We start from the raw sequence: 23,892 nt of genomic DNA on the forward strand, positions 1-23,892 counted from the left end.
TGGTTTGGATGTTCTGCCTTTTGTCCTGAGTAACCTCAGCATTCTTCCAGAAAACTGCCCATTTGCCTACGCTCCTTTGAATTAGATATCTGTCCTTCAGACCCAAGAGTCTGATGCCCTTGCCCCGTGGGACTGATTTTGGTGCCTTGCTTTTTCTTTAACCTTATGCAGTCTCATCCTTCTCTCCTTCCCTCTGCAGCCCTGTGCCTGAGGAAGCTCTGCAGAGCGGCTGGCAGAGACCCAAGACACAGCCCTGGATGTTTCTGGCACATGACACCGTTTAGAAATTAATTCCTTGGCTAATTCTTTTTTTTTTTTTTTTTTGCGGTATGCGGGCCTCTCACTGCTGTGGCCTCCCCCGTTGCGGAGCACAGGCTACGGACGCGCAGGCTCAGCGGCCATGGCTCACGGGCCCAGCCGCTCCGCGGCATATGGGATCCTCCCAGACCGGGGCACGAACCCGTATCCCCTGCATCGGCAGGCGGACTCTCAACCACTTGCGCCACCAGGGAGGCCCTCCTTGGCTAATTCTTGAAGCCCTTTTGAAGCAAGCAGCAAAGGCCTGGGAGCAGCTTCAAAGCTCTTCTCATCCCGTTTAGAAACTTCCCAGCAGCAGATCTATAATTTAGCTTTCTTTTTAGTTTTAAACATTTTATTGCAAAAATAAATAACCCCCAACTCTGGTCTGGAAACCATTATTACGTGTTATCTATAGGTAACTTCAGTGCCCTGGGACAGAACCCTTGACTTGCTGGTAATGACAATTGTTTCTTTATTAAGTTTCTTATAACCCTGGAAAAGTTTCTATGTAAGCAGAGGAATGTGAAGCAAATTAAACTCATACTTTTGAAAATTTGGGGTTAAGTTTAGGTGATCTGTATTTGGTATTTTAAGAACTTTTAATTTTAAGAGAAAGTGTCAAATTTGGGTAACCAATGTAGGCAGCTTGTGACTCAAATTGAGTAATTGATGTAGACTTGTGTTAAGCTAAAAGGTGCAGTGCAATTTTATTAAGATTGTAAGCAGTATGGGAACATTTAAGTGGAACTCAAGATTCACCATATTCAGTTGGTCAAGACTTGGGAAGTGGGACTTCCCTGGTGGCGCAGTGGTTAAGAATCTGCCTGCCAATTCAGGGGACATGGGTTCGAGCCCTGGTCTGGGAAGATCCCACATGCTGTGGAGCAACTAAGCCCGTGCACTACAACTACTGAAGCCTGCGTGCCCTAGAGCCTGTGCTCCGCAACAAAAGAAGCCACCGCAATGAGAAGCCTGCACACTGCAACGAAGAGTAGCCCCTGCTTACCGCAACTGGAGAAAGCCTGCGCGCAGCAACGAAGACCCGACGCAGCCCTAAATAAAGAAAGAAAGAAAGAAAGAAAGAAAAAGAAAGAGAACTTGGGAAGACCTGTGAGCAAACTGAAGTATTCTAAAGTTAATTTCATAAATGCAGGTTTAAGTTGTTAAGGCAGTTTAAATAACTAAATTTCTAAATGGGACCAGTCATCCAAGTTTCCCTTAACAGTGACAGCTAAATTTTACTATATTTTATAAAATAAAGTTCTAAGTAGAATGATGCAGTTTTAAGTTAAGCCTAAAAGCTTAAGGAAAACCTAAAATTTTGAATTTGAATAAAATGGATATTAAATAAAAATAGACATAATTCAAGCAGTTTTTTATATATGTAAAAGCCATTCTCAATTACAGTAAAAGATGTTTGTCTTACATTAGAACTTTGATGTATTTTTTCTTCTAAGCAATCCTTTGCTCCTTACATTCAGCCGACAACTGGTATTCTTTGTTGCCGAGATGGGGAATCAGAGGCAAAGGAAGGGAGAAGTGGCCTCGGCGGCAGAACCAGAGCCAGCGCTGGACTTGGTCACGCATCCGCCACCTGCCTCCACGGCCTGACCCGTCCACTGTTTCGTTTGCCTCTTGAGTGAGTGTCCTTATTACAGGTGAAGTGAAACCTCATAAAGCAAATTTACCCTTTTTCTCCAGAAGTGATTATGTGACTCACTGAAATCACAATGACTCTTCATTTCCCCCTTCAGAAGCAGCATCATATTCTTGGACCATAATGGGGTGGAAAGCCGCCACTTGGCCCAGGAGATTTAGCCTGATTTCTGGGAAAGAGGCAGCCTGGCTCCTCAGCCATGAATAGGTTATTAAGACAAAATACACTGAGATCAAATGGCCCCGGATTCCCGGCTAAGCTTACCCTCAGGACTGTGACATCCTGCCCGCAGGACAATGAGGGCCAGGAGGGAGCACAGCTCCCTGGAGAGAGGGTGGGGAGTGAGAACAGTGGCCTTGGTCGAGAGGCCTAGATTCGGAACTCTGGCCTGTCCTTGTCTGGCCCAGCCACGGGGGCAACCCCCACCCCACCCCCACCCCCGGGGCCAGCTTTGTCATCTGAGAAACGGGGTGAATGTTGGCCTCTGCATGAATCAAAAACTTGTCAGAGTGCAGTGAAAACACACGAAAGCCCTTTGTACCATTAAAAAAAAGCCTGGTTGTACTGACACAGGAGTGGCTTCCTAGGAGCAGACTGGTTACGCTCAGTCATTTAGGGCTCTGATGTTTCCAGTGGCTCTGTCCTCACCTCAAACCCATCCCTGGGCCCAGTGAGCTTCAAAGGTCGGAGGGAGACTCTGTGAACCGCTGGCCAAGGCCAACCACGGACTTTGGAGCCTCACTTCAGCTATTCTTTCCTTCTGAAGAAAGGGGTGACTGTCCCTGATGGAGCTGGTTGGCCGCGGTGCACATGTTCCCAGCAGGCTCAGCTGTAACTGCTCCATGCTTACAAAGTTGCAGGGACAGTTGAACAAGAAACACAATGGCGCTCTCCTCCCTTGGGGGCATTAATCAAGGATTTGAAAAGGATCGGTCCCCTAGAGACTAAATCCTGATTTCTGAAACTCCAGCTGAAAGGAGGAGAGAGGAAAACTGACCACATTCCCGCACAGTCAGGGAGTTTAAGCAGGAGGATTGCCTGGAGAGAAAGGAGACCTCTCTGAGGATCAGCCCATGGCTGGTCAGGGGCCCTGGGGCATCCGCATCCTCACTGCGGGTAGCCCACTCTCCCCGGCCGTAACCTGCTGCCAATTCACATGCATGCATTCGGTTTAAGAGATTACTCCCCCGTGGTTGGCAGGCTTCTCCCATGGCCCCCGAGATTCCTGGCCCCGGTGTACACACACCTCTGCAGTGATTCCGGCAAACAAGAGTCTAGGTACCACAGAGGAAGGAATTGCAGATGTAATTAAGAGCCCAAGTCAGCTGACCTTAAGAGAGGGGGATTATCCGGGTGGGCCTGAGTCCTTTAAGGCAGAGAGTTTTCTCCAGCTGGTCCCAGAAAAAGAGGTCAGAGCTCCGAGCGTGAGAAGGACTCGTCCCGCCTTGAAGATGGAGGCGGGAACGCAGGTGGCCCCCGCAGACAGCCAGAGGGAAATGGGGACCCGCAGACAGCCACGGGAACTGAATTCTGCCCACGAGAAAGGGCTCGGAAGCGGGTTTTTCTCCAGAACCTCCCGGTGAGAACTCAGCCTGGCTGACACCTTGGTTCAGCCTCGTGAGACCCTGAGCAGAGAACCCAGTCTCGCTGCGTGACCTCTGACCTACAGAACAGCGAGCTACTAGACCGGCAGTGTTGAAGCCCCTCGATGTGTGGTGATGCTCCCGCCGCCTGGCAGTTGGGCCGTTCCTGTCACTAAGGTAACTAGCAGCTGATTACACGGCCAAATCAATTTGGGAGTCTTCTCATTCAATGAGCTCTCCAGCATCTATAATTACTTTTGAATTTTAAAAAACTTTTCATTTTGAATTAATTTCAGACTTACAAAAATGTTGTAAGCAGTACCAAGAGTTCTCAAATACCCTTCACTCCAATTTCCCAATTGTTATATCAACAGAGCACAATTATCGAAATCTGGAAATGAACACTGGCACAATCCTATTTAAATTTCCCCGACTGTCCTACTGGTGTTCCCTTTGTGGTCCAGGACACAGTGCAGGAACCCTTCAGTCCTCCTCAGTCTTTGTCCTTTGTGATTTTAACGTTTTCGAAGAAGTACTGGCTAGTTATTTTGTAGAATGCCCCTTCTTTTAGGTGCCTCATGTTTCCTCAGGATTAAATTCAAATTATGCATTTTTGACAAGAACACTGAAGGTGTCATCCTGTGTCCTCAGTGCCTTGTGTCAAGAGGCACACAGTGTCGATTTGGTCCATCACTGGAGGCGTTCACTTTGATCCCTTGGTTAAGGCAGCTGCCAGGTTTCTCCCCGGTAAAGTTGCCTTCTTCCCCTTTGTCATTAATAACTACCTTGTGGGAGATACTGTGAGACTGTCAGTATCCTGTCTCTCATCGTATTTTTGCTCACTAATTTCAGCAACCACTGATGATTCCTCTTTGAAACAATCACTACTGTGGGATTTGCCAAACAGTGACTGTCCTAGTCTATGATTCCTTCTACATTTATTAGCTAGAATTCTTTTCTTTTTTTTAGAGTTTTAAATCTTTATCCTTTTATTTGGGATTGAAGCTGAAGAATAGTAAAGCAATTAGATAAAAAAGCAAAAAGTCTACATATCAGTAATTGTGTTCTACAGCTTCTCCACAAAGAATAGTATTAGAGGGAAAACACTTTAACTGAAATAAGAACTTTAATTACAATACGAGGTAGTTATGGAGAAATGCTGTTTTTGATACTTGGAAAAAATTTGAGCTGATGCATTTCTGTGAATGGCAGGATTTTTTTTTAACATCTTTATTGGAGTATAATTGCTTTACAATGGTGTGTTAGTTTCTGCTGTATAACAAAGTGAATCAGCTATACATATACATATATCCCCATATCTCCTCCCTCTTGCATCTCCCTCCCACCCTCCCTGTCCCACCCCTCTAGGTGGTCACAAAGCACCGAGCTGATCTCCCTGTGCTATGTGGCTTATTAGCTAGAATTCTAATAATTTCTATAAATTTTAGAAATCATTAATTTCTATAAATCCTAGAATTTGTGAGGAAGAGCATTCCCTCTGCTCCCACTTATTTACTCATGTACCTATTTCTTTACGTCAGTGTGGACTCACAGAGTCTTTATTCTATGGGTCAGAACCCATTGCCATCATGATTTATCTTGTTGCTCAAACTCTCCCAGAAGAGCCCTTTCAGATTGGCCCCCGGGTCTTTCAGACGCATCCCCGTCACTTGTTGGCACCTCAGCATAAAAGTTACTTATTTCTTGGCACCCTAACATGTTCCAGGCTCATCTTTCCACTCCAACCCTCCAAGATCTCCTGGGCCTTTTAATCAGAGAACAGTATTTAGAAACCAGGATCTGTGAGTTAGACGTGTCCATAGAACTGTTCTTTTTTTAAAATTTTATTGACATACAGTTGATTTACAGTGTTGTGTTAATTTCTGCTGTTCAGCTAAGTGACTCATATATATATTCTTTAGATATATATATATATTCTTTTTCATATTCTTTTCCATTATGGTTTGTCACAGGATTTTTTTTTTTTTTTTTTTTTGGTACGCGGGCCTCTCACTATTGTGGCCTCTCCCGTTGCGGAGCACAGGCTCCGGACGCAAAGGCTCAGCAGCCATGGCTCACAGGCCCAGCCGCTCCGCGGCATGTGGGATCTTCCCAGACCGGGGCACAAACCCGTGTCCCCTGCATCGGCAGGCGGACTCTCAACCAATGCGCCACCAGGGAAGCCCTGTCACAGTATATTGAATATAGTTCTCTGTGTTACACAGTGGAACCTTGTTGTTTATGTATCCTATATATAACAGTTTGCATCTGCTCATCCCGAACTCCCAATCCTTCCCTCCCCTAACCTCCTCCCCCTTGTCAACAACAAGTCTGTTCTCTATATCTGTGATTCTGTTTCCGTTTTGTAGATATGTTGATTTGTATCATATTTTAGATTCCACATATAAGTGATATCATATGGTATTTGTCTGTCTCTTTCTGACTTACTTCACTTAGTATAATAATCTCTAGGTCCATCCACGTAGCTGCAAATGGCATTATTTCATTCTTTTTTTTTTTTTTTGCGGTACGCAGGACTCTCACTGTTGTGGCCTCTCCTGTTGCAGAGCACAGGCTCCGGACGCGCAGGCTCAGCAGCCATGGCTCACGGGCCCAGCCGCTCTGTGGCATGTGGGATCCTTCCAGACTGGGGCACGAACCCGTGTCCCCTGCATTGGCAGGCGGACTCTCAACCACTGCGCCACCAGGGAAGCCCCTATTTCATTCTTCTTTATCCATTCACCTGCTGATGAATGGATTTAGGTTGTTTCCATATCTTGGCTATTTCCATAGAACTACTCTTAATGGTCATAGTTTTCTCTGATACTGTGGATCATTAATCTTTTCATAGTCTCACACACACATACACACACGCAGACTCACATTTTGGTAAAACGCAGAGTCACTGGGAGCTCATCCCCCGGCAGCTGGACTTCTCTTGCTGCACTTGACCCCCCTGAACCAGCCCCTACGTTTCCTGGGCCAGCCACGCACTCCCACCCTGTACCTCCCCAGGAGCTCCTATCACTTACCTCCTCTGCTGGGACCCTTCCCATTCATTACTCTGGGGACCCTGAAAGTAGCCTCTCTCCACTTCCAGCTCTATTAATATTAATATCATTAACAGTAACTACCTTTTGTTGGGTCCTTGTGCTCCAAGCAAACATGAGTTCGAATCCTTACAGCGATGCACAAAGAAGGCAGTCTCCCCATTTACAGACCAACAACAGAGGCTCCAAGAGGGCATATCACACAGCCAGAGTAGGAAGCACGCTGTGGCGATTCTCAGTCCCCAACCCTGCTCTTTGCATCCACCCTTCCCTGTGCTGGCTGTAGGTCTGCCTTTTGGCAAACACCGAGGAGCTGGAAGCTTAAACCATGCCGAGGGGCAAAGAGTGAGGGGGCAGCCAGGCCATGGGAGCCAGTGCAGTGGGGACAGCCCCTGGTCTCCCCTCGCTGGCAGTCTGGAGGAGGCGCCTGCCCCCAGCACCTTCCTCTTCCTTCCTCTTTCACACACATACTTCTTTTTACCATTGTTCCTGACCCCCATCAAAAGTTCCCAGCCCCCTTCTTTGGCCTGGGAACCCTTCATCGGAGACAAAGCCTTACATTCTATAATTAGAGAGACAAGGCTTGAAAATGCAGATGCCCAAATACCTGGGAAGCGAAAGGCTGTGGTAGGGACAGTGAGTTGCCAGGGGTACAGAGTGTTAGATCTCTTCCTATTTGAGTGCTACCGTCCCTCTGAGAGGGCATGAAAGTCTTCTGCCTATGAATCGGAAAAGAAATCTGGGTCGGGGACCCTTTTCTTCCTGCAGTGAGAAAACCAGAGGCTGTGGCCTGGGCACTTCCTGCCAAGAGCCTGGGAACAGGTCACCAAAGCCAGGAGAAAGGCAGCTCATGCCCTGGGTAAACAGGGCCCAAGATTCTGATCTAGCTCCTCTGGGGCCTTCACCTCACGGTTGAGTTTCACTTTTCAAGGGCGGTCTGGAACCAGGAGAAACAGCAACATCCTTATGACCTGGGTACCTTGCTAGATGGGCCAGTTCTTAGGCCCCACCCCAGACTGAATCAGAAACGGGGGTGCTGAGGCCCAGTGATCCACGTGGGCAGCCCTCTAACCTCCTCTCCTGCCTGCAAGTTGGAGTGCCTCAGGACCTCAGGTGACCTCAGATTATGCTGCTGACGGTGACCATCCTACACTGATGATAAACTGAGGCCTGGAGGAGGACTTGGAGTTTCCTCATGGTTGTAGCAATTAGGCTAGATTTTAAAAAAAACATCACTTTGAGGTATATGAGCTCCTTAGGAGAGGAGCAATGTTGAATCAATAGTGCATTAGATTGAGAACAGAAATGTCAGCAGACACAATTGAAATTTGGTGAACACTGATGAAATGACTTAGTTTATGACTCATGCTACATTGTTGACAGGGCCTGGGAATTTATTCTCAATGTAAAATTGCTTCCAATCTTTCCTCCACGTCTGAAAACCAGAGGGCCATGACCCACCACCCCAGCCCAATTCCCCCCAGTGCTGGCGGTGATGAGTTAGTGCTTCAGCAAAGCCAGCCGCCCATGCCACTCTTATCTCTTGAGTGAACTTGCCTGGGCTGTTTCCTCCCTTCTGCAAGGGACAAGCAGCAGCCCTCTGAGTTATAAGATGTTGACATCAGTCCTTGCTGGCTGCCTCTGACTGGTGGTGAAAGAACAAATGTCTTCAGGATTGTTAAACAAGCCTACAAAAATCTGAGAGGGCTGCTCTCTGAACACAGGATGGAAACCAGACTAAAAGGAGTCCTGTGTTCTTTTTCCTGCATGGTGTTAGACTCAAAGCCGAGATCAGGCTGCATGAATCTGAACCCTTCTGACACCAAAAGTGTGGGTTTTCCACACCAACAGCCAGTTGTCCAGCTCTCTGGACACTAACTGGATGTCCTGCAATTCAACTCTGTTCTGAAACTACCAGGGTTTAGCCCACATCCCATAGGTTATGGCCTCAGTCCCGCAAGACTGCCCCACTTCAGATGCCCAGGGTACCCATCTTCTGTCCAATTTGGCTATGAAGTCTGGGGATCCTCCAACGCCCTCCTTTCAGGTTCGATAATTGGCTAGAATGGCTCACAGAACTCAGAAAAGTACTTCACTTGCTATTATCAGTTCGTTATAGAGGATGCAAGTCAGGAGCAGCCACGTGGAGGAGATGCACAGGGGGCAAGGTGAGAGGGCAGAGGCATGTGGAGCCTCTGTGCCCACCCTGGGTGCTCCACCCTCCCAGCGCCTCCATGTGCCCACCAACCAGAAGCTCTCCGAGCCTCATCATGGTGGGGTTTTTACTGAGGTTTCATTTTGTAGGTATGATTGGTTAAATCATTGGCCATTGGTGACTGAACTCAATTTCCAGTCCTCTAATCGTGCTTGGTCTTCTAGCCACCAGCCCCTCTCCTGAAGCTATCTAGGGGCCCCCAGCCACCCGTCCTCTCCTTAGCATACAGAAGATCCCTCCAGAGATTCCAAAGGTTTTAGGAGCTCTGTGTCAAGAACCGGTGACAAAGACCAAACGTAAATTTCTTACTGTAGCACAATCAGCCACGTGAGTCCATAGGGCAGTAAAGGTGCCAACCAGAAGGGTGCAAGGCCCATCCTCTCAAAGTGCATGTCCTCTGGCTTCAGGATGACTCACGGCAGTCTGAGTCCGAGATGTGCGGTCTTGACACTTTATCTGGCCTTAGATAAAATTTGCCTTCATGGCAGCTAAGTCCACTGAGTAAAGTGCACGTCCACCAGGCATTATGGTCGTGGCAGGGAAAAGGGCAGAGGGAGCTGACCATTGCTCCCAGCACTGAATCTCGGACTCCCCCAGCACCCCTCACTTCCTGCTCCTCTCAGGCAGACTGATCAGGGCTCACCAGCTGGATCTCCAGCTGGGTCCATGCAACAGTGTATTTCCAGGAGGCTCTACCATGTTCCCAAGCCAGCTGACAATACAGTATCTGAACTAATGGCTATTTCCTTCTCCCTTCAAAAGGGGGTGGGGAGAGTTCGGACTATTAATCATAAAAGACAACAGGCTGAACAACTGATTCTGATTAAGATAAGATTCAAAAAAAAAAAAAAAAAAAAAACACTAAACCACTGGCTCTGACTTTCCCAGCTCACCTGGATGGTTTTTTTCACTATACAGAAAGTGGGCCAATTGCTATCTGCATGGGTGCTTTAAATATTATATCAGGAGATTGTGGCAACACCAGTCTTCAAACTGCAATGTGAAACAGCATTTGGCACAGGAATTAACTCTTACCTGACTGGAAGGATGTCCTGCCTTTGAGACGTTTGAGTCCACCAAATAATAAAGCATTTTCTCAGGTGCGGGTCTTCCCAAAGGCAAAATAAATAGTAATGTGAGGGGTGAGCCCCTCCCCCATTTCTCTGGGTTATAGTTCCTGAAGTCCCACTACCATCATTATTTTTTAACATATTTATTGAGCTGTGTGTGGGATTGCTCCCCCCAGCCCTCACTTAATTTCAAGTCAAGTCAACCAGCCTTCGAGCGGACGCCTGGGCCTGAGGACAAAAAGATTAAAATGGAATAAAGTTCCCCCAATACTTCCAGGGATGATGTCCTCCAGCCGCCCAAAGGCGTGGATGAGCGAGTTGCTTTTCTTCCCGATCAGGAGTTTCCTTTCCGCTCAGGGGCGTCAGGAGAGGCAGGCCCAGCTCCGATGCACGGCGTGGGGAGCTCGCAACCCAGACCCCGGCCCGGGCTGGGGCGGCCGCCGGCGCGCTGCCCGGCCGGGAGCTCAGGGGTTAAGCGGTTTCCGCGAGGCCCGCCCCGGGGCCGCGCTTCCCGCTTCGCCGCGGTTCCTCCCTCCGCCGGTGACGCCCCGGCCTTTGCCCAAATATGTCCCTTTCCCCCCTCCCTCGCCCGGCACCCGGCACCCGTAGGCACCCCCGAGTCGCGGGGCTGGCACTCGGACGTCGCCCGGCCTCGGTGTCCCAGGCCGGACCCGCCCGGAGCGCCCCTCCAGGATGCCCTTCCGGAAAGGTAGGCGGAGTCCCCCCGCGTAGCGCTCCCGGGCCGGAGCAGGAGACCTGCGCCGCCAGGTGCCGGGGGGCGGCCGGGAGGGCGCGGGGGCCCGGCCCCGCACTGCCCCTCTCCTGCCGCATCGCCCCTCCGACCCCACGTCGCCCCCTCCGGGCACTCGGCGGCCGACCCCACGTGCCGGAGCCGGTGCGCAGAGCCGGCGCGCAGAGCGCGGTCGTGGTACTTGGACCGCACCCGGATTGCGCCGCAGCAAGTTCTGAGATGCAGGTGGAATCGGGTTCTCCCGGCGGACTGGAGATTTGGGGCGGGGGGTCGATTGTTCTACGGTGGCGAGAGGTTTGCAGCGTGGGGTCCCGGCGGCGCGCTCGGATTGCGGTCCGAGTCTCCAGGAGGGACTGGAGGGCGAGGGGTTGGGGGGGGTGCAGCTCGGCGGTGTGGAAGCAGGTCCGAGTGCGGGTCCTGCCTTCGGCCTTTTCTACCCTCTGACTCTCGGGAAGTCAGTTAACCACCCGGAACCTCAGTTTCTTCATCCGCAAAACGAGCGCGTGAACCGGGACGGCCGTGTGGGGACCGGGACGGGTGAGAGGCGCGCGGCTTAGCATGCAGAGGCGTGGGGAAACGGCCGGTCGGCCAGGCAAGACCTGCCTCCCTGTGCCTGGCAGCTGGCACCCAGCGCCCCACCTGGCCCACCTGCACCGCGGGCTGGGTGCGCGAGGCCTGCCGGAAAATCCCAGATGCTCGCGGGGCCCCAATTTCCGGGCAGGGCGATGGAGGCCCTGCTGTGCCCAGGGTACTGCAGAGCTGGGCCGGGACTTGCCACCCTCAGGGAGGAGCCTAGGTTGGAGGAGACTCGTTTTTTACTTTCCGAACAGAGCTGATTGGCTCCTCCTGCTTTTTCTGTTTGTGTTGGAAGGGGCTTGGGCTCTGTGACCCATTGTCACTCTGAGCCAAGCCTTCCCCACCCCCACCTGGGTACCACTGACGGGGCGAACAGAGAGGAAGCCGAGACTCCCTGCCAGGCGCCCGGGTACCTGGGACTGGCTGCGTGGCTTCCCGCCGCTGCCTCCACCCCACCTTTCTGGCCGTCTCTTCACTTCTCTCATAATCGCGATTAATCGTCAGGTTAATGCTACGGTTGCCAGTATTACCCTATTGGCCTTTGTCCCTTAAACGGAGGTTGTTAAGGTGCCACTGTGAGGTCCTGTTTGTGAAGATGCATTGTTGGCACTCCCTGTGCTGTGGGGATGTTGAAAAGGAAGGTGAAAGCCACGAGCAGGGACAGAGGGTTCAGTCGGATCCTCAGCTGATGACGTGTGGTCCCAAACTCACCGTCTTCATTGGCTCCATTATTCCACATATAACGGCAACGCCGTATCCCTGGACGTTCCCCTGAGTCCCCAGCTGACCTCATTTAGCTGCAGTGTGAATGGTCATTTATCTGCTGTGTTCTGTGGTCTCTGGAGGCAAACTCCTAGGAGGCAAAGTGCCCGTTTACTTGTCACGGAGCCGGAGGGAGCCTTATGCAGGAGGCTTAAGCACCTGGGCTGTTGAGTGAGTGTTCACCTGTGAAGGTTTCCCTATGTGATGGCATCATTAGGTCACATGCAACAGATGTCTGTCTGCCCGCCGCCAACCACGTTAAGCTTTGACTTTTTTTTTTTTCTAATCTGAAGAGAACACTGCTGCCTGGAGAGGTGAATCCTGCCCCTCCATTTGTGAATGCTGATTCCTAAAGGTCCAGGGTGTGAGAAACAGGCGTTGTTGGGTTTTCTGGAAGCTTTGGTGTGAGCCAGGGCAGGGGCCCTGGAGGGCTTGCTTCCAGCCCAAGGCAGAACCTTCCCACTTGGCTTGGTCGGAACCTCCTGTTGAGAAGTGAACACAGTAAGTGGAAATGATGGCGAGGCCGGGTTTGTTTAATCTGGTGATGAGACGTCATCTGGACCTGCCTGGAGGTGGAAAGCTGGGCCCGTGACTGGGGATATGGCACCCCATCCCTGGAACTGTCCCGGTGCTGGAGACTTCAGTATATGTATATATATGGAATATATATACAGTATATATTCAGACTTCAAGTATATATATACTCTTTTATACTTTAAAAAAATTTTGAACCATCTGAATCTATTAACTATTCAAAAAAAGTAATTTAAAAAATGGGAAATGAAAAGACTTTGCTTCTCTCCGCACAAAACGAAGAGAAGCCAGATGGAGAAGGACTTCCTTGTAGCTAACGTCTAGAAGGTTCATTGGCCGCTGATTCCCTTCCAGGCTGTGTTTCTGTGTCTTGACAAGTAAGACTCGGGGACCAGCTGGGTCAGGGCCTGGCAGGAAGCACATGCCCGCTCATATAGGGCAAGTTGAGGAGATTTTAATGAAGGGCCTGTTACAAAGGTTTGGGTTAGGGTAGAGGAAAACCACAGGGGATACTGCAGAAGCCCAGGCAGTCCCACCCCAGTCCTGAGGGGTGAGGGTCGAGCAGTCACTGAAGCCAGTGGCCCAAGGGGGGCTGCCCCTCCCTGGCTTGTGGCCCCCGCAGAGGCCCCACGCTGCTCCCTCCCTCTGACCCCAGGACATGGGCAGCCGAGGGCCAGGGAGCCTGTCGTGTGTGTGCAGGTCAGCCTGCGGGGACCGGAGACGGGTGGATTTGCCCTTCGTGACAGAGGATCTGGGGGAACAAACAGATGACCAGCCGATCTTTGGTACTCGTCCTGGGCGTTGCCTGTGAGAGGCTTGATCGCTGGCACTGAATGTAATTAGGGCAGAGTTCAGTGACTGCACGCCACTCACTCGCTCGCTCATTCATTCATTCGTTCGTTCATTCATTTGTTCGTTCATTCATTCGTTCATTCATTCATTCATTCTCTAGACAGAGCGCCTGCTCTGCGCTGGGCACACTGGAGGTTCTCTGTGAATGACAGACTTGACAGTTCCCTCGCCGCAGTCACACCTCCCCGGCGTGGTCCACCTGCTGTGATAATGGCCAGCAGGGACCGTGTAGCCTGAGATGGGTGAATGGTGGGGCCGGGTGGCGGGCAGTAGCCGATGGTGCCCTTCCCCGCCGGCTGAGGGGATGGCATGCGGGCACCGCGTTCACACTCACATCCGCCCTGGCCTCTCTGCTTGGTGGCTCCAGGGTGCTGGGGGCTAGTGGGGTGAACAGAGTCCGACCCTCAGCTGAGCTGCTGGAATTGTTTTCTTTCTTTTTTTTTTTTTTGCGGTACGCGGGCCTCTCACCGCTGGGGCCCCTCCCACCGCGGAGCCAGGCTCTGGACGCACAGGCTCAGCGGCCACGGCCCACGGGCCCAGCCGCTCCGCGGCATGCGGGATCCTCCCAGACTGGGACACGAACCCGTGCCCCCCGCATCAGCAGGCGGACCCCCAACAACTGCGCCACCAGGGAAGCCCAAGCTGTGGAATTTTGAGATGGGCTCGGGTAAGAAGGAAATGCCCTGACGTGGACCATTAGGGAAACTCAGGAGAACAAAGGGGTGGGAAGAACTTAGGTAGGCCCCAGGAGGAAGGTGGTGAATGGGGTGATTAAAGCTGGAAACTTCTCTCTCTGGAGGACGTTAAAGGCAGGCTAGATGGTGATTTTCTAGGGGGTTGAGGAGTGCTGTGTTCAGAGACTGTGGTCTTGGCTAAATTCTCAAGGTCCCTTTCAGGTGGAGAAGCTGAAAAAAATGTCTTCAGATGGTGGAGTCCTAAGTATTCCTGCACATCCTACCTTCAGTAGGGATGGGGATAGGGGTGAAGGTTCTAATAATAAATAACAGTAAGAAACCAAACACACTTAGGGACCACCTTCCAGGTCCTGTGCTGAGTGCTTTGCACATGTGCATTTGTCCTCACAACTACCCCAGGGGCTATTATTTCCACTGTGAAGGTGAAGGAAGTGAGGCTCAGAGAGGCTCCATACACAACGGCCAACTCGTGTGCTGAGCAGCGCTGGACTGAGGCTCTGCCTTTCTGGCTCGGACCCCAGTGACGGGCTAGCTTGGGATGTGGTAGGATGTGTGTCAGGCTGAGACCGTACAGTGTGATAAGTCTGCCGTTATGAACATCAGACGTCTTCCACGTTAGAAATGAGCCGAGAGACAGACTTAGATGCCTGACTCTTCTGAATCCTTGAGAGAGGCAGGTGGAAGGGATGGGACTGCACGTGGGACAGTCGGGGTTCCCCTCTCTCCCGTGGCCCCAAGGGCACAGCTGTCAGGGGCTGGACTCATAACATGGGTCTGGTGTCGTGGAGATGATACTCCAGTCAGATGACAGGTCACAGCTGCCCAGGAACTGCCCCGTCCCCTGCTGGGCACGGAGGCAAAGACAAGTCCCACTGTTGCAGGAGGAGGTCAGCATTTTTGGACCCAAACCCGGGACCTCTCTTTCCTTTCACTCCCAGTAGGAGTGCAAAGAGCGGATCCCGACTAGACTGGCAGGGCTGGGCTGGTCTCTGGTCCTTTCATCCCTCCCCTGAGCTCGGGTGCTGGGCCGGCACCGCCCTCCTCTCTGGGGCCCTGCGGGCGGGCTCTGTCCTCAGGCAAACTTTCCTCCCTTGGGGTCTGGCAGCTTGCTGGGCAGGACAGGCTCCATTTCAGAGACTACCGCCCCAGGGAAGCAGCGGCCAACCAGGCTGGGCCTGCCCGTTTCCCTCAGGGCCTCTGTCTCCAGGTTTCCCTTCTGAATCCTCTGCTTTGTCTTCTCAGGCCTTTGATCCCTGGGCTGCGCCCTTCTAATGCCTTCCCGTTATCTTAAAGCGTGTCCTCTGCTGTGGTCTGTGCCCTCAGTGTCCAGTAGTGGCCACCAGCGTCCCTGTGCTCCCACATCTGTGCTTCCCTCCTGCATCCTCTCCCCTCCGAGGAGCCAGCCGCACCCTCCCAGGTGCTACCATCCTTTATGGTACATTTGCACACGTGTGGATATACACGTGGGCACGTGTACGCTTCTGGTGGTTCCTTAAGGCCCTGCTCAAGTTCAAGTCTTCTCTGCCCCGTTTTCCATCTATTCTGTGCAGATGGGGCTCTTGCAGGCAGTTACTTAGTCCTCGCACTTAATTGTCCTCCATTTGGGGGAGGGTCTAGATCTCATACTTCTCTCTGGCCAGGTGGTAGCAAGTGCTTCATAAATCCTTTGCCTGGTTAATTTGTCCAAAACTCCATTTTCTTCTGCAGTGGGTAGTTGCATAGTCGAAGTAAGACCGTCAGATCCCTAATCACTGAAAGATTAGGGTCATCGTCCCACATGTAATTTAAAATAAAGACGATACCAAGTCATAAATGTAAGCAAGGCGGACACTCTTCTGATTTTTACTATGGTCACGATTTTGGTGCTTTTGGGTGAAATAGCAGGGTCCAAACCACAATAACAACAGCACCTGATGCTGTGTGCCTGAGTGTGGCCTGCACCTTGGTTAGTTCAGACCTGGGGGCCCCGTGCAAGCAGGCACTCTTCTCCTTGTGGAGCTAAAAGTACCACATCCTCAGGAATTGTATACATCCATGAAGCGTCCAAGCATGCATCATCCCTTTACCTCCCCTGCAAGGAATGTGAATCTTTAACTTCACAGGACGTTCCCAGGGCAGGGCCTGGGTAGTCACCTCTGTCCCAGCTCCTGGCACCTACGTGTGTGGCCTCCTGTTTCCTCCTTATCTGCATCGGATTCCTGGGAGGTGCTGGGATCAGCACCTGGTGGCCCTACAAGAGGCAGGCAGACTGTGTGTGTCTTCCCGTCCTTCCCAATTGCTGCATTTAGATGAAAGCTGGATAAAACGAACACAGGAAGTCACAAAGCCACAGGAGAAGCCCGGGAAGAGCAGGGGGAGGGACACAGGCTGTGAGGGGAGGGGACAAAGGAGGGGAGAGGAGGGGGGGGAGGTCAGGAGTGCTCCCAGCCCTGGCCCCTGTCCCGCCTGCTGTTCTGCAGGAGTTGAGGTCCGAGGTCTGTAACCTAAGAGCCCGGGTCTTTTATAACCTCTGCCGCTGCCCCCAGTGTGATGGCCCCAGGTGATGATCCGCAGAGCCCAAGAGGAGGAGGAGCCAGTCCTGTTTACAGACAGGCTCTTCTCTCAGCATTTATTCATCATTGTTGGGACAGTCCTGAGAGCGGCTGGGGCAGGGCAGGTACCCACAGGTGGCAGAAGTGACGCGGAAGCCGCAGGAAGCATCTAAGGATGTGGGGCCGTGCCCTCAGCAGGAGGCAGATGTGTGCCGTCGGGGAGACACCCCGGCCGGGTGCTGGGAGACCCAGTGGTGGCAGGTCCACCGTGTTGGTGACGGGCTGGGTCTCAGGGCCACCCCTGGATGGCGCTCGGCCTCGGTTGACCCATCTGGAAACAAAGGGGGTGAAGTGAGATTCCTTGCAGCTCCGGCCCAGAGACTGATGCTTCCCAGTTGCTGGGACGCTTGTCACACATGCGCCCCGTCTCCCCCTCCGAGCTCCTTGGCTAAGCCGGGCCACGGGAGGCTGGGGGTCCCCTCTGGGCTGGGTCCTCCAGGGACTCTGTCCCGGGCACCCTGGCCTGTCTCTCCAGCAGCTCCAGGCGGGAGGCGAGTGGCAAATGGTGGCGTCTTGGGCCTGCGGTCTCTGGTCTCTGCACTCCTCCGGCTACGACTTCAGGACGGAAATTGGACCAAAAGGAAGTCGGTGTTGGAGCCCGCCTTTTGTGGAAGCACACGGTACCCTTCTGGAACCTGCCCGTGATGTCAGGCCGACTTCATCCTGGGTCTGCAGGCTGCAGGGAGCTCGTGGCCACCGTCTCTTGGCAGGTCTCCCCAGAGTCTAAAGGAATCACCAGTAGCAGGGCCTTCCGTGTGGAACTTCAGCAAAGAGTGACCGAGCCTCACGTGTTCACAGGGGGCCTGGGGAAGAGCTGTAAATCATGTATATCAAAAATCGAAGCCCCCGGGACTTCCCTGGCTGTCCAGTGGTTAAGACTTTGCCTTCCAATGCAGTGGGTGCGGGTTCAATCCCTGGTTGGGGAGCTAAGATCCCACATTCCTCAGGGCCAAAAAACCAAAATATAAAACAGAAGCAATATTGTAACAAACTCAATAGAGACTTTGAAAAATGGTGGCGCAGTGGTTAAGAATCCGCCTGCCAATGCAGGGGACACGGGTTCGAGCCCTGGTCCAGGAAGATCCCACATGCCGCGGAGCAACTAAGCCCGTGCGCCCCAACTACTGAGCCTGTGCTCTAGAGCACGTGAGCCACAACGACTGAGCCCACCTGCTACAACTACTGAGACTGCGTGCCTAGAGCCCGTGCTCTGCAACAAGAGAAGCCACTGCAATGAGAAGCAAGTGCACCACAGCGAGGGGTAGCCCCCGCTCGCTGTAGCTAGAGAAAGTCCATGCGCAGCAACGAAGACCCAACACAGCCATAGATAAATAAATGAATAAATAAATAAAGTGGTTCATCTTATTAAAAAAAAAAGGTCCACATCAAAAAGTCTTTAAAAAAAACTGAAGCCCTAGTGCTTCCCATGTAAGTTCAATTGTGAGCAACTTGGAAAATGCAGAGAACCGACAAGAAGGACATGAAAGCTGCTCATCATTTCACGACCTGCAGAGAACAGTTCCAGGATTCCTCCTGGTGACAAGGCCGGTGGAGGGACAACAGTAAGAGGAGCAAACCCCCATCCCACTGGCCTGAAACAGCACGTCGGGCTCCTGCCTGCATCGGTGTCCAGACTGAGCGAGGGGGCCCAGCCTGGAGGTATCACGCCCCTGGTCAGGGGCCAGGCAGGCGACGTCTGCGGAACAGGAGGGTTTGGGGCTGTGCTGCCCTGGCCCCCCTGCCTGGAAATGCAGGGATGCTGATGCTTTTGAGAAAACAACCGAGGGCCGATTGCTTTGGTGTTTTGACTGTCGGCCTCACCTGTTGCACCCCAGCGATGGGATTCAGGAAGGCCTCCCACTGAGGCGTCATCCAGAGGCCTGGGGACGAGGGCCAGTCTTCACAGGAAGGGCAAGATTTCATCAGCCGGTGGGGGTCGGACAGGAGCTTAGCAAGGTGCCCCCATGTGGGCTTTGAAGCAGGAAGAGAGCCTGAGAGAGGTCCTGAGCACAGGAAGATGCATTTTGATGCGGACTCTCAGGAAAGCCTGGCTCTCGGCAGCACGCCCCCTGACTGCTGGGGTAGCTCATGCTGCCCGGGAACAACGGGTACAGGGGCACCGTTTATCTCATTCCTGGCCACACATTTGGGTTAACTGGGGAGATTTTTTAAAAAATCGGATGCTCCGGAAATTCTGATTTAATGGTTCTGGGTTGATGCCTGGGCAGAAAGATTCATGAATCAATCTTATCTGTAGGATACAAGGTACACGGTGACATTTCCAGTCTATTCCATTTCATTAACAAAGATTCTGGTCGGCTCCAAAGACCCATTTCAAGGCCACGAATGGGGAGAGACCCACACTCTTGAAAATGCCAGGAAGCCCTCACCGGCACCTCCCAGACTCCCTTGCACCTCGGGTTCTGGGTGTGACTGAGGGTCTCTGTCAGGTCTGGGGGGTGCAAGTGACCTGCCTGACCTTTGGGGGGTGGGTTTCTGAGCCAGGGGCCCGTGGGAGGAAGCAGCGGATCCATCTAGAGGGAGGGAGGCCCCCATCAAGCAGCCATCTGCATGGGCCATGTTTTGCTGGAGAACATCATAAAGTAAACATTTTGGGAATATAGGAAGGGGAGAGTTACAGCTGAGGAACTTGAGAAGAAAAGGCAAGAAACACACTAGGAGGCTGGCTGCGCTGCCCCTGCCTGTGCCGACCGCCCCCAGCCCCGTGATGTTATCAATACTTTAGTCACCCGCATTAGCCCTTCCAGCATGCGGCAAATGTCTGTTCAGCGCCTCGTGGAGCAGGGCTGGGTCAAGTGCTGAGGGTGCAGCAGGGAACTGGACAGAGACGCCTGCCCTCGTGGCCTTACGTCCTGACGCGGAGACAGACGGTAACAGATGAGTGAGTATGGTATGTGTCCAGTGGGTACCAGTGCTGAGGAGAAAAATAACATGGGAAAGAAGAGGGAGGGGGGTGGGGGCTGCTGTTTTAACTAGGATGATAGGATGGTCACTGAGAGGACATCTGGGCAGAAACCGAAGGGACTGGGGGAGTGGACCACGCAGTATCTTAGGAGAGTGTCTGGCAGGGGGACGTGTAGGTGCAAAGGCCCTGTGGCCACAGTGGGCTGAGTGTGGAGGCCAGTGGGGCTGGTGTGTAGTGGGTGTGGGACATGGCTCAGAAAGCGTGGGTCATTTGGGTCCTCGAGGCCATGGTAAGGCTTTGGCCTCCTCCTTGGAGTGGGTGGGAGGCCCCGGGAGGGTTTTAGTGGGGACGAGGCTCGAGTGAACTTTAGGTTAGCAAACCCTCTGGATGGTCTGTGGCTGCCCTCCCGAGAGCAGGTTGCAGGTGGCCCGCGAGCGGTGCCGTGGGCTGGGATCCGGGTGGTGCAGTGGGAAGTTGCATTCTGAGTGTGTTCAGGAGGCAGAGATTGTGGGGCCTGTGGATGGACTGGATGTGGGGGGAAAGAGAGTGATTCAGGGTAGCTCCCACGACTGCCCCCTGGCTGATCTGTGGGGATGCTGAGGACGTTAACAGCCTCAGGACCAGCCAAGGGGACAGGTCACAGTGGGATGGGGTTAGGGGTCCCAGTGCCTGTTGAGTAACTACGAGAGGATTCGAGAGGTTTGGGACTCGGCACGCGGCCCTCTGCGAAGATCCGTTATGCTCTGGGCTCGTCTCCAGATAGATGCTTCTTGTAAGAAGCAACTGGCTTCCAAGTCAAATCAGGGTTGACCATTCTTTTTTTTTTTTTTTTTTTTTTTTGCCGTACGCGGGCCTCTCACTGTTGTGGCCTCTCCCGTTGCGGAGCACAGGCTCCGGACGCGCAGGCTCAGCGGCCATGGCTCACGGGCCCAGCTGCTCCGCGGCATGTGGGATCCTCCCGGACCGGGGCACAAACCCGTGTCCCCTGCATCGGCAGGCGGACTCTCAACCACTGCGCCACCAGGGAAGCCCAGGGTTGACCATTCTTGCTGCACATAAGGGATCCGTCAAGTTTCCGTGTGGTGCTGGGCGCAGATAGTTTCCAAGCTGGGAGGGAAGCGACTGGTAGGTTTCCCACAGGACCAGTGTTTCCATGACAGTAGTACCAAAGTAGCAATTAAATTTCTCTCCCTTCCTCAGTTTCCTTAAAGTGTGAAGGCCCCCCATTGTGGGGAGAAAAGGCCTTCCCCACTCCAGGAAGGCTTCCTGAACAAACTCAGGCCGGCCACCAGCTGACCAAGTTAGCCTCCTAACGGGGTGACCAGCTCACCGGGGATCACCCACGATTTCCCTGTTTTAGCCTCGACAGTCCCAAGACCCAGCCCCTTCCTCATCCCAGGCAAACTGGGACAGTGGGTCAGCCTCCCCACCTCCAGCCAACCCTCACGCCTTGGGCTTGATGACCCCTAGACGGCCTCATGTTAGAGAAAGAGGTTTGAAAACCTCAACCACGTTTGAACAACAAATAGAATCCAAGCTAATTCTGTGGCCCTGGGTTACGGCTTGAAATTATGGAAAATACATTTCAAAGCAATTCTGCCAACAGCCGCATCCGGAAATCAGAGCAAGAATTTTATCATCAACTTGCTGTAATACCAGCACAGAAGTCTGAATCTGCAAATTGCCTGGTTTCAGTGTGAAAAGTCTAAAAGTCAAATGTCATCCCCTTTTCATGAAAATGAGTCAGTCAGCATCCACTTTACCATGAATCATGTTTGCTGTTATTGCATCATTTCCCAGATATAAGTGGGGAAAAGAAAACAGAAAGCAGTTCCAGCTGAAATCATGTTTGGTGCAAATCCCAGATGATATAAAAGCTTTTTGTATACAGTCATTTGAATGCAGTGAAAGGTCATATGGTCACTACTGCTTTAGAGGAAATTGGTTTCTTAACCATATAAAACTCTTACAAATTCATTGTGGATGCCTCCTAATAAGGAATACATGGCATGACACTAAACTGGTCATCCGCTCTCCAGGAGAACCAGCTGTGCCCAGCAAGGGGACAAGCCTGTGTGTCTCCGTGGCCATGTTCCTTTCTCTGGCTTCTGTTAGAAATAACCAGATGACTGGTGAAAACCTTTTAAAAATCAGGGAGTGTGTAACGGGCTGAAGAAAAAAAGAGAAATTTAGCCTCTTCACTTCTCAGGAAAACACAGATGGAGATCACCGTGGAAGGCTCCATTTTACCCTTCTTTGCTGGCAGAAACGAAGTCTGATGTTATCAAGTGTCGGGGAGAATGCTGGTCAGAAGGGTCTCTGATATATTGCTGGTGGGCGTGGGAAACAGTTTGGAATTGTCTTGTAAAGTTGAAATCTGCACACCCTGTAACCAGGTGTCATTCCTGGGTGTGTCACAGAGAGACTTCTGGGCCGCTGGCGTGCACTCTAAGACTCTATTAGGAATGCCTTTAAACAACCCGAAAGCACATGGACAAGAGAAGAATGAATTCACTCTTGGTATAGTCCCATAACAGAATATTCTATGGCCGTCTGAATGAGCTACACTCTGAAGACAGCTACACTCAGTATTGTCCATGACAGTTTAAAAAATCTCAAAACATTAGATACAGTCAGATACTTTAAAAAAATAAAATTAAAACAACAAAAACTAAACAATATGCTTTTGAGGAATACCTATATAATAAAATGATATTTCTTTTATGAGGTTCAAGAGAATGGTTACTTCTCTCTCGTACAGACAGATGTCATCAGAGCCGGTAATTCAGATGTTGATTGGCTGATAGATTCCTGGTTGTCTGTTATATCAATAAAACGAACCAACATACAGAAGAGGGCCATTCAGGGGTCAATGATGGGAGCATGAGATGGACCAAGGGTTAAGATTAACCCAGTTCTCTATACCCAAATCACCAAAGCATGAAGAAGAATTTTCCTTCCTACTTGTTAAAAATATCAGCAGCTCCCAAAGCTCTAAGTTTTCATGGTTTATAAAATAGCTGTAAGGCAGTTAAATTGCCGTTTGTGCCCACAGGAGGGATTGTTTGCTAAGTGAGTGGACGTGTAGCAAGAAGAAGACAGTCAATCCAGGACTGAATGTCACATGGCATGTAAATAGAACATAAAGGCGTATTTTAAAATTTTAAATTCTTGTTTCTACTATTACCAATTATATTTAAGTTTTAACAGAGAAATGAAATGATTTGGAGAGTCCGTTTCAAATAGTAGATACTTTAAATTATTAGGTCCTTAGAGGGAGGGACCCAGATTAGAGACAGGACAGTAAATGCGGTGGGTGGTCCTGCCCGGGGTCCTGGGCGTGATGGTGCCGATTGGCAGAATTCATTTGGAGCCTGTATCGTATCTGAGTTAATTTCCTGCTTTTGATGGATGTCCTGTGGTTATGCATGTAGGCGAGCATCTTTGCTTTTAGGTAAGTATTAAGGAGGAATGGGGCACATTTTATCCTTGTGGTTCCAAAAAAATAATATGTATGAATATTTAATAATTAAAAATACTATGTGTGGTATTTTGTATATGTAAGATATGCATATATTTATTTAAGTAGTGATAACACATATAAAGTAAATACGGCAAAATGTTAACAACTGGTGAATCTGGGTGGAGGATTACATGGAAGTTCTTTGTGCTACTTGAAATTCTTCTGTAAGTTTAAAATTATGTCAAAATGAGAAGGTAAAACAGAAGTGAGAGATGTGTGGTCACCTCTCCAGCCTCATCGCCTTCCCCTGCCCCTGGTTCCTCTTGGCACTTCCCGTCACTCTCCTTGGCTGTCCTCACCCCACTGTGTCCAAAGGTACAGACAAGGGCACTTAAAAAATTTTTTTTTGGCTGTGCCGCGCAGCTCCCCCCAGGGATTGAACCCGCTCCCCCGGCAGTGTATGCATGGAGTCTTAACCACTGGACTGCCAGGGAAGTCCCAGCAAGGGCACTTCTTATACAAAGGATTCATCGACTGTATAACCCAGCAGTTCCACTCCTAGGAATATGCCCAGAGAAATGAAAAAAACACATCTATGCAAAAAGATATGCGTGCATTTTCATAGCAGCATTACTCATAATTCCCCAAAAGGAGAAGCCACCCAATGTCAGTGGACTGATAAATATTTTAAAATGTGGTATATCCATACAATGAAATACTATTCAGCACCAAAAAGGAATGAAATATGCCACAACCTAGACAACCTTGAAACACACTCTAAGTGAAAAAGCTATTTCCAAAAGATTGTATGATTTCATGGATACTTACTGTCCAGAAAAGGCAAATCTATAGAGACAGTAAGTAGAT

At 51.2% G+C, this 23,892-nt stretch overlaps 1 protein-coding gene across 1 annotated transcript in view; it reads left to right on the forward strand.

Annotated features, from left to right (window-relative positions):
- The first annotated feature begins 10,455 nt into the window (after nucleotides 1–10,455).
- The window catches only part of PFKFB3 (6-phosphofructo-2-kinase/fructose-2,6-biphosphatase 3), an 87,467-nt gene continuing 74,030 nt past the window's right edge, over nucleotides 10,456–23,892 (forward strand). Inside the window, exon 1 of the mRNA XM_060097585.1 lies at nucleotides 10,456–10,584. Coding sequence (XP_059953568.1) covers nucleotides 10,569–10,584 — 16 coding nt within the window. The 5' untranslated portion in view covers nucleotides 10,456–10,568. The remainder of the gene's footprint in view (nucleotides 10,585–23,892) is intronic.

The sequence above is a fragment of the Mesoplodon densirostris genome, chromosome 4 (genome assembly GCF_025265405.1).
Source record: "Mesoplodon densirostris isolate mMesDen1 chromosome 4, mMesDen1 primary haplotype, whole genome shotgun sequence".
NCBI classification, from domain to species: domain Eukaryota; kingdom Metazoa; phylum Chordata; class Mammalia; order Artiodactyla; family Ziphiidae; genus Mesoplodon; species Mesoplodon densirostris.